General features: G+C 37.1%; 1 protein-coding gene across 6 annotated transcripts in view; it reads left to right on the forward strand.

Moving 5' to 3' along the window:
* syt1a (synaptotagmin Ia) overlaps window positions 1–4,863 on the forward strand; it is a 159,013-nt gene extending 154,150 nt beyond the window's left edge. For all 6 annotated transcript variants that reach the window (XM_008400456.2, XM_008400453.2, XM_008400449.2 and 3 more), the window contains one exon: window positions 590–4,863. In XM_008400456.2, coding sequence (XP_008398678.1) covers window positions 590–796 — 207 coding nt within the window. In that variant the 3' untranslated portion in view covers window positions 797–4,863. The remainder of the gene's footprint in view (window positions 1–589) is intronic.
* The last annotated feature ends 3,812 nt before the right edge of the window (window positions 4,864–8,675 follow it).

Genomic DNA, 8,675 nt, shown 5'->3' on the forward strand with positions numbered 1-8,675 from the left:
TTATTTTTAAATGGACATTATGTAAAATTACATTTTTTTATCTTTACGTCATCAAAAACATAATTGAAGTGTTTTCTTGATTCTTTCATGCATGTTTTATGAGTGTGAGAAAACCCCTCCCTCATGACTCCTTCAGACTAGCCAGCAGCAATTAGCAAACACCTGGTGGAACTGTGCATGTGCTGAGCTCATTATACCAGCTACTTCCCAGTGCAACACTGGTAAAAACTTTGTTAGAGTTAATAGTGACGTTGTGTTGAGTTCCTAAAGGCAGAGATTCAGAAAGAGTTTGACTTTCTTAAAGAGACAGATGCCCAATTTCAAGGCATTAAATTAGAAAATCTAATTCCTTTTGTCATATTTGATACATAGAGCATTTCTATAACAACAGGAGGTAGCATAGTTACTTGATTGTTCTATAAAATGATGCAGTAGCTGGAAAACACTGAAAGCATCAGTATTGGTCGTCCTGCAACAAAAATGTGCGGTTAGGGATTCCTAAACCAGCTGCAACAGAAACTTGAGCGTTTCTAAAACAAACTGTGCGTCTGCTGTCTTCCCCACCTCCCGTCTCTTCCTCCCACTGCAGAAAGTCCAAGTTGTTATAACTGTTCTGGACTATGACAAGATCGGCAAGAACGACGCCATTGGCAAGGTGTTCGTGGGCCTGAACAGCACGGGCACAGAGTTGCGCCACTGGTCCGACATGCTGGCCAACCCGCGGAGACCAATCGCCCAGTGGCACGTGCTGAAGCCTGAGGAGGAGGTGGACGCGCAGCTCGCCACCAAGAAATAGGCAGGGCCACTTTCAGCTCCTTGCCTTGTTGTACTCTTTAGCCAGTTTGTGTAAATACCTCAGTGATATATGGGTCCATCCATCCAAGCCTCCCTTTACCTTCTGATTGCAGAGTAAATCAATCAAACGTCCCGCTTTTCTTTTTCTGTTAGGTTCTCCGTTTCTCTGATTTGATTGGTTTCCTTCTCTGAGCCCTTCACCACCACGACCAAAAGCCCCCTTCTTTTAAGCAATATGATCTGTATAGATAGCGCATGACTGAAAGAGTTTATTGTACCACAGTTGTATATATAAGTATGCAGACAAAAATGATTTCTAGTTTCTGTGTTTGTATGTTGTTACCCGTTTCCTAATCTGTGTATATCTCGATGTTTTTAATAAGATGTTCTATTTTAAATTATGTAAATGCAGATATAGAGGACAGCTAATATTATATATCCCAGGATTTAAAAATTCTACCTTATTACTTTATTGCATTCCAGATTAAAAAGACAATTAACTCCAACCTGCGAGTGAGGGAAATGTTCAGATCGTAAAGGACGGCATCTGGCTTTAAGTTCAGCATCAAGCATCGAGAAACAGATGATGATAAACCAATACAAGGCCATTAACTGCTATGGTTCTGTTGGGGAAATTATGCTGGACCTTTTACAAGCACATGACTCCTAATGACGTACTTTGTTCTCTACCAGGACCTGCAGTATTTGTTTGGGTTGAACAGATCACAGTTGAGTCTGTCTTCTTTTCATATTTGGCCAGATATTTTTGGTTTTTGTCAAAATTTGTTGAGAAACAGACCTGATGTTTCAGGGGGGTAGAAAAAAAAGCACCAAGCTGTAGCCATTGTGCCCTTAATCTTGTTTGACAATATTTTGTTTAAACAGCCTTGTCGTAGTTGGAAGTGTCGCGTTTTAAGGTTAAAAAAGAAAAAAAATGCAGATCTGGACTTAAGAGGACTATTTTTTAGCGCAAATCAGCGTGTTGACTATTTTTAGTAAAGTGCATGATACTTTTTATTTTTACGATCTTTTACTTAAGGCCGGCAAACACCAGGGGGAGCTCTTCTGTTACGATTCCCTTGCCTTCTAACAGTGGAGTGGCCTAAAAAAAAAAGACAAAAAATAAAACTTTTCCTCAACTGAATGTTGAGCTTCTAAACACTGCCATTCAGGGAGGCGGCTTGACTTGAGAGCCTCTCTTCATGCACACTCCCACTTGCTAGTGGTCGTAGCTTCGGTTTTTTGGGAACAATGTCTCTGGCTGCAGTGGTGCCCTAAATCGCAGTCTTTGCTTTGCGTTGCCTTCTCACAGCGACAATAGAGCTAGCCATGTTTTACTGCCAATTTTAACTTTTATGTGGCTGCTGTTTTTGCACTGGACGTCTTTGAAACTCGTTCTACAGAACATGTTTGCTTTGTGTTGGGACACCTGCAGGGGGAGCCAGAGATCCTCACAAGGACAAATTGTGTTTTTTTTTTGTTTTATTTATTAAGCAGGCAAGGAATTAAAAATCGAGGTGTGGGGAAATTGGCCCATTAATTTAGTAAACCGTACATTAGTAGCATTGGTTTGTTTTTAGGAGACATTTTTATGCTCAGAATATAATTTCGGATTATGTTTTTTTCAGTTTCAAGTGAACATTTCAACTCCAGTGCTCAAAAATGATGCTGTTTTGCTTGTTCTAAAACAAGAAGTCATACTTTTCTCCTAAACTGCTCTCAAACTGGAGTGTAAACCACCCCAAGAGTGCTCAAAATACAGAAAATGGGCTTTAATCCATCTTCCAAGGATACAATTTGAAGAAATGATTCCTTAATTCCTTAATATGAAGGATAAGAATCCAGTTTGTGCATACAGTTTCCTAAGCTGAGACAACAGATTATGTGCATACAGTTTTTATAACTACAGTAACAGGTTGCAATTTATACAGAAAATTCCCTAAACTGGGAGAACAGACCACAACCGGTACGAATGGTTTTCAAACCTGCAGATTCTAATCCATGCATACATTTTCCCAAACTGACAAGATGCATTCCCGTCTAATCTGAAGGAATGGAATGAATCCTTACTGTTGGGTTTTCAAACTGCTGGAATAGATTCCAATCTGTGCTTCCTAAACTGAGAAGATTTGCATTGCATGGTTAGGTTTCCTCAACTAAACACGACTGATTGCAATCGTACCTTTTTCAAAACTGCAGGAACAGACAGCAGTTGTTTATGGAGTTTCTCATACTGATGAAACCGACTGTAATCCACGCATATGGTTTCCCAGTTTTAATGAGTAGATTGTTGTATGTGTTTAGTTTTCCAAAGTGAATGTTTGAATTTAAAATTGTAGTTCCTGAGTAGGTTTGAAATCTGATTACATTAAGTGTATCTGGTTTTCTAAACTGTGAAGAAACTGACTGCAAATTCCTCTGTACAGTTTTCTAAACTGAAGGAGCAGCTGGCAATCTGTGTATATTTTTTATAAACTAAAGAAAGGTACAATAATTATGCACAGAGGAAATGAGTTGCGTAGGTTTCCTAACCTAGAGCGCACATTGCAGTCCATGCATAACTTTTATAAACTAAGAACGGATTTCAAACTGCGTACAGTTTCCTGAATCAACAAAACGTATTTCCCCCGCCTCCATTTTTTTATTCCACCTCCTTGCCTGTGTTGGGCTCCGCACCATTAGGCCAACAGCTTCAGATTACTTTTGTCGCTAACCTGGAGAGCAGGGAAACAACCGTAAAAGTTAATGGTCTGCTGTGTCCATCGTGTCCTTTACTTACGGGTCCAATTAGGAGCAGAATAATCCATGAAAACCATGAAGTCTCTTATCTCGGAGGAACCTCTTGCATATACTCGACGCTTATATTTCAGGAGGACTTTCTAAATGTTTTCAATGTTATTGTGTAGTTGATAGCACTATTATGAAAAAGCTACTTGTCATTCCATAGGAGTCTCTGAGGACTGCTTTGTGTATCACTGTGACTGCCGTGTGTGCTTAGAGATGTAGATTTATCAGTAGGTAGCAAGTTCGTTCTGTAGTGATGTCGTAGCGTTTAACGCCATCCCCCCTCCCCTTCTACACGCAACCAGAGAGACAGAGTGAGCGCGCCTCACGCCGCGTGTTTTTATCCGAGCGGGTCGCTTTCACACAGCATTTTGTTGAGCACTGTGCAATACTTGTATGTTCATCCCATAGTGTAAAAATCAGCGAGGATGGCGTTTGTCCTTCCCGGCGAGGCGGTACGGACCGTAGATCCAGCCAGTTCACCTCCTTTTAGGGTTTTCCTCCCTCTTTTCTTTTCTTTTTTTTTTTCTTCGCAGGTTCGTTTTTCTCCTCTTGCACACAATTCCAGCATCAGACGCTTCAGGGAGTCTCAGTTCAAAACCAAACGATAAATATCCCTAAAAAGGCCATGTATATATCCACATCATGTCAGAAGTAGGTAAAACGGGAGATAAATATGTTTAGCAACTAGTATCATTCAACATTTTAAATCTCATCATTATTCATTTTCTGCCTTATTGAGTCAAAATCCCTTTTTTATATTTGAGAAGAAACTCTGAATGTACAGTACAAACTGTGTTGGTGTAGATTTCTTTAATCGTGAGATTATTAGATGTACTTTGCACTTTTTGTTGTAACAAAAAAGTAAACATAGTAACTTAAATGATTTTTAAACTCTACATTCATAACCTGTGTGAGGTGAAAGCTCTCCCCGTCTATAAACTTCCACACAGCTTCAACTATGATGAGGGCTAAAAGTGTCACAATTCAATAGAACCAAAATAATTTACATTTGTTATGAATAGATTCAAGAAATTATTTTTTTTAATTTAAATGCATGAGTAAATACACAATGAAATCACTGAGTATTACTTTATATTCTGTGCTCTAATCAGCTCTGAAATGAAGGCTTAAACTGCACTACAACTCTTATCCAATCACATCGCGTATAGCTGCATTAGCCCCGCCCACCAATTTGAAGAAAATTAGTCATGTGCAGCAAGTCCAGAGCTATGAAAAATTAAAATAGATCTTTAACTTAAGATTTATTAAGTTAAATCTTAACAATGATTAAATGTTGTGTATTAATTTACTTATTGAAACATTTGAATAATTTTAAAGGATGTATTTTCTATTTTATTTTAATTATCACACACATTAATGTGTAGCTATTCTTGACCAAGTTGGAAACTGCAACAGATACATAAATATATTGTGTATATTTTATGATAAAATTATTTTTTTTAAAAAAACATTTGTGTCAGTTTGTTAAAATACATAATTAAATTTGTAAATGTTGAAATCATAAATAAATTTCCAATTATTTTCTCTTGAAATTATGTATTTAGTTTTTAATTATTTGATATTTTCTGGGTCCATTATGAAATAATTTAATTAAAATTTCATGTAATTCATAAGATTAAAGAAAATCATTAAATGTTTCATCACAAAACAATTAAATGTGAATTTTGATTTGTTTTTCCAAACATTTTTTTTATTTTCAAATTGAATAAATTGCATATAAAAAAGTACTTTTATTTCTTTACTTGTGCTTCTAATTTTATTTCAATTATCACAAAACAATGAACAAATTAATATTGAATTGTCTCACTTTTGGCCGTCAACACATCTCCTCTCTTGGACTTCAGAGAATTTTTTTATTTGACATTTTTCACACGTTAGATCCATTATACCAACAACAGCTTCAGATTTAAAAATAAAATCTGTAAAAGGATTAAAGTCCGAGGCCTCGGCGAATCCAGGCCATGCTGAAGAAAATATCCGATCAAACAGAGACGCATCAGGGAATTCAGTAACGAAGGGCAGCGTTGCAGAACCCATCAGATCATGAGGTGGGGAAAAAAAACTCACTAAACAAAAAGCCATTATTACCTGCACTGCAGCGCCACGCCCTGCCCCCCGCCCCCGTAATACGGTTTCCTACCAAAGCGTGCAAGTATAATCAACACAATAAAAAAAAATCTCCCCTGGAAAAAGCTGATCAAGCTCTCTGTGTGACAAGATTCTCTCCAGTGACGAAGCCACACTGACCTTTCAGAAGCAAAGCTGTGTAAAGTATTAGAATCTGATGCTGTAGAAAGATCCTAGTTGCCTTTGTGTATATCAACTGCCTGCTTGAGTATTTTGTGTGTGGAAGTTTTCTCTGTAATCTCGTAGAACTGTTTGGGGTGTTTTTTCCTGCCATATCGCTCGCAGCCAGAGCGGGCCGCTGACGGTTATATTTGCTGTGTATACCTTCATTTTCTGATGAGGTGTTTTACAGTTTCGTTTCACTTTGTGTAGTGATTCACTCTGTGGAGTTTTCTGACTGTTGTTATATAACTTCATATACACAAATGATCAATAAAAATGTTTTATTTCCTGTTGATACGTCTCATGTCGTGTTTTTATTGCAGTGCTACTCAACTGGAAAGCAAAAATCCTTTTTCTTGATGTTTTATGTATGGTGTATGAAGTATCGCCTTGCAGCAGGAAGGTCCAGGGTTCGAATCTTGCATGGAATTTGCTTGTCCTCTCTGTGTATGAATCAGTTCTTTCCCAGTTTCTTTTTCCAATGGCCGCTGAAGATAGCCACTGACCCCCCAGTGACCCCACAAGAACAAGCAAGAATCCAGCAAATCCCAGGCAGTGTGTTAAAAAGACCAACACTGCCATCTGCTGGGAACAAACAAATCCAACCACCTCCATGAAAAAAAGGATGACATCTCTTCACAAACAAAAACCTGAAAAATGTTGCCTCTTTGCTCTGATTATCCCAAATAAAATCTGGTGCCACCAGAAGGCTTCAGGAGTCATCTAGTGGCCAAATGAGGTCTCTCACCTCTAAACAGTGAAAATGGGAAAATAAAGCAAAACCTAAATGGCCATCCACCTCAACTCTGTTAAAAAAAGCATTAACTCTGGAGGACTTGCAGAGATCCACAGCTCAGGTGAAATTCCCCTAGTAAAACAGCATTATATTCACCAAACTCTGGCCGGTGAGGATTCTTTTCTTCAGGAGAAACGAAGAAGCTGGTGAAAGAAGTTGAGGGAAAGATGGAAGCGGCTAAATAAGAAAACTGATATGGAGTCTGCATGAGAAGATCAAACACAAATTTATTGAGGCTTTTGCAGAAGGACAACAAAAACTGAATCTGTGTACCAGTTGATCTGGTCTGACTTTGTGACCACAAGTTGCTAATCCTGCTACAGAACTGGTACAATCCAGTTCTGTGATTAGGCGTTCTTACTAAGCAGTCAACTAGAGGAGGAACGGCACCGAGCCATGGGGATGAAAGGAATAGAGGAAGGACAAACATCTTGTCATGGTGCATAAACTAAAATATTTATTACTTGAGTCTGGTCAGAGGTTCACTTTCTTCCAGGATTATGACTGAACATACAAAGAAAATATTGTTTCAGAAAGGCCTAGTTAAAGTCCAGGCCTAACTTTAATAAGAGTTGACAAGTCTGAAGCATTGATGTTCAAGTAGAATCACAGCACACTTTAAAAAGAATTTATATGAAACATTTTAAAAACGGTGCATTAGGACTACATAAAGTTGGTTTTCATAAAACCGAAATAAAATGTACTGATTTGGTATGATGTGATCAAATAAAAAAAGTGTTTGCAGAGCTAACTTTTCAATTAACTCAAATGTAGACCGACTTTTGCTATGAAGTAGCTTACAGAAAGTCACATTTGTAAATTTGCCTGTGGGTTTTTATTCATGTTTTGCATAATTTGCACAGAATACTGTGCTAATCTTCATCAAATGAAAGATAAGAAAAACAGAAACCATTAGAACTCGCATATGTCATGCTTGCTGCAGTTTGTTCTGACTGCAAAGTTTAAAATGACAAGTGAAGCAGTTTGTCTGCACAATGTTTTAGTACTAGACCAAAATGTGACATTTGTTCTACCAGGTGGTGGTTTGACGCATAAAGTAAGATAAATGATGCGTCACAGCTGCAGAAGGAAATGGTTGATATGTGTCACTTATCTAGCAGCGATTGTGAAGCATGTCAGCTAAAATGAGGAGAACCGTGTTCTACATGAACAGAAATATAAATTTCTGTTCATGCACTCTCTGCACACTGTGGAGAGTGCATCTCCACAGCGTGCAGTTTTTATGTTGCTAAAAATTAAATGTGAAATATGCTTAGTTTTTACTTAAAGTCTGGAAAAAAGCAGCAAGACATAACCAAACGTCTTTATGTTTATATATGATTGGATGTTTTTTTTTTTCTTGGTTTTATTTTGAAATCCATGTCTGTTACAAGCTTCATGAACACTGTTAAGCTTTCTGCAACTAACCATTGATTAAGCGAATGTTGTCAGAATAAGATGCCTTTCTGTCCAGTTGAAGCTATTTTGACTTTCAGAATAACTAAAGAAGCGTTTTAATATTCATCTACTTATAAACAAAACTTTGGAATTATGTATAAAAATCAATAAACTTGAATATATTCAAAAAAGTTATTTTTAATAATTAGCCTTACTTTGTTCATTCACCCATGTTTACATATGATGTATTTGAAAATAAAAACTAATATATATTGAATTGGCTTACAATTAGGCTATCAAAATATCTCCTTGATTTATTAAGTATTTCAGTTTTGTAAGAAACTGAATTTTGGGGTTTCAGAATCAGATGCTAACAGAAAAGGTTTTAAATATACCACTCTGAAGTGAATCTTTATTATATACCTTGAAGTTGTTTTCACTGTTTAGCTAAATTATTTAAATTAATATTCTTTTAATTCTAGTTTAAATTACTGATGTACACTTTGAGTTTAGCTTAGCGAAGTGACGTTTATATAAAAAATGCTTTAATTTTGAAAAGCTGTACCCGGATGTGGTTTCACGTTCAAAC

The sequence above is a fragment of the Poecilia reticulata genome, linkage group LG23 (genome assembly GCF_000633615.1).
Source record: "Poecilia reticulata strain Guanapo linkage group LG23, Guppy_female_1.0+MT, whole genome shotgun sequence".
Lineage (NCBI taxonomy): Eukaryota > Metazoa > Chordata > Actinopteri > Cyprinodontiformes > Poeciliidae > Poecilia > Poecilia reticulata.